The sequence below is a fragment of the Chaetura pelagica genome, unplaced genomic scaffold, assembly GCF_000747805.2.
Source record: "Chaetura pelagica isolate M959 unplaced genomic scaffold, ChaPel_1.0 scaffold32, whole genome shotgun sequence".
In the NCBI taxonomy this organism is placed as follows: domain Eukaryota; kingdom Metazoa; phylum Chordata; class Aves; order Apodiformes; family Apodidae; genus Chaetura; species Chaetura pelagica.
Window position 1 is genome coordinate 1,484,590 of NW_009952368.1, and position 1,201 is coordinate 1,485,790.

At 54.3% G+C, this 1,201-nt stretch overlaps 1 protein-coding gene across 1 annotated transcript in view; it reads right to left on the reverse strand.

Annotated features, from left to right (window-relative positions):
• Positions 1 to 330, reverse strand: part of ESAM (endothelial cell adhesion molecule) — a 5,723-nt gene extending 5,393 nt beyond the window's left edge. Inside the window, exon 1 of the mRNA XM_010008117.1 lies at positions 320 to 330. Within this exon, the coding sequence (XP_010006419.1) occupies positions 320 to 330 (11 nt within the window). The remainder of the gene's footprint in view (positions 1 to 319) is intronic.
• Between the last annotated feature and the right edge of the window lie 871 nt (positions 331 to 1,201).

Genomic DNA, 1,201 nt, shown 5'->3' on the forward strand with positions numbered 1-1,201 from the left:
CCTCGGGGAGTGTCTGGTAAACCAGGCGGCCGGCCCCGCCTGCTGCCCCTCCACCGAGAAGACGGCACCTGTCCCCACGTGGACCTCCAGTGCTGCTGAGGACACCCCTGCCCACCGCCGGAGAGGGAGGGAAAAATGTTCTCAGTTTTCCTGAGAAAAACCCACCTGGTGTTGGAAAACTTCCTCAATCCCAAGGGCAAACTCAGTGATCCTGGGAGGTTGGGCCTGGAGGATGTTTCTGATCCTTGGGAAAGGGCTTTTCTGGCCACTCCGGAGGATGTGGGACAGTCCTGTTCCCTTCTAGCCCCATTTTCCCTACCAAGATTCCATCCAGAATTCCTGCTCTCCCAGGAGATGCCACCTGTCCAGCAGCTGGACACCTCTTTTTGCTCAGTATTGAGGTGTCTGTCCCCTCCTCCCCCCATGATGCTGCCCTGGATCCTCCATCCCACAGGATTTATTTTGGAGGAGAGCACCCACATGCACCCTACAAGTCCTCCCTGTTATCCTAGAATCCCTAATTTTTGCTGCTAGCGCTAAACTTGGGTTATTCATGGGTGGCCTTCCCTGAACCCCCCCATCCACAGCCAAACATCCCATCCCAAATACTCCATCCCAAGTACTCTATCCCAAATACACTATCCCAAACATCCCATCTCATCCCAAACACCTCATTTCATCAGAAACACCCAACCCATCCCAAACATCCCACTCCAAATACTCCATCCCACCCCAAATGCCCCATCAAAGCATCCCTCCCCAGGAAGGGACACTGGGATACCCAGCTGGATACAACAGATAGGGAAGGATGCTCCAAAGGAAGCTTATTCCCTGGCTTTGCCCATAAGGCTCAGCCAGAAAAAAATTATCAGATCAGGAGAGGTGGGGTTTGATGTGGTGGCTTTGTTTTTTTTCCCCTGAGGGAATGCCACCAGGGACCTGCATCCTGGTGGCTCCATCCCCATATCCCAGTTCCCATCGATCCAGTGGCCCCAGCTGGCCCCGCTCCTGCCAGAGCCCCAGGGATGCTCTGGATTGGGATGCAGGGAGAGGGGGAAGGAGGGGATGAAGATGCTGCCACCCTGGGATTTGGGGAAAAATCCCAAGGTTTGAAGGCTTTAAGGAGCTTCACCCTCTTCCCAATGGACTTGAAGGGTTTTGTGGGATTTTTCCAGGAGAAAGAGGAAAACACAAGGCGGGG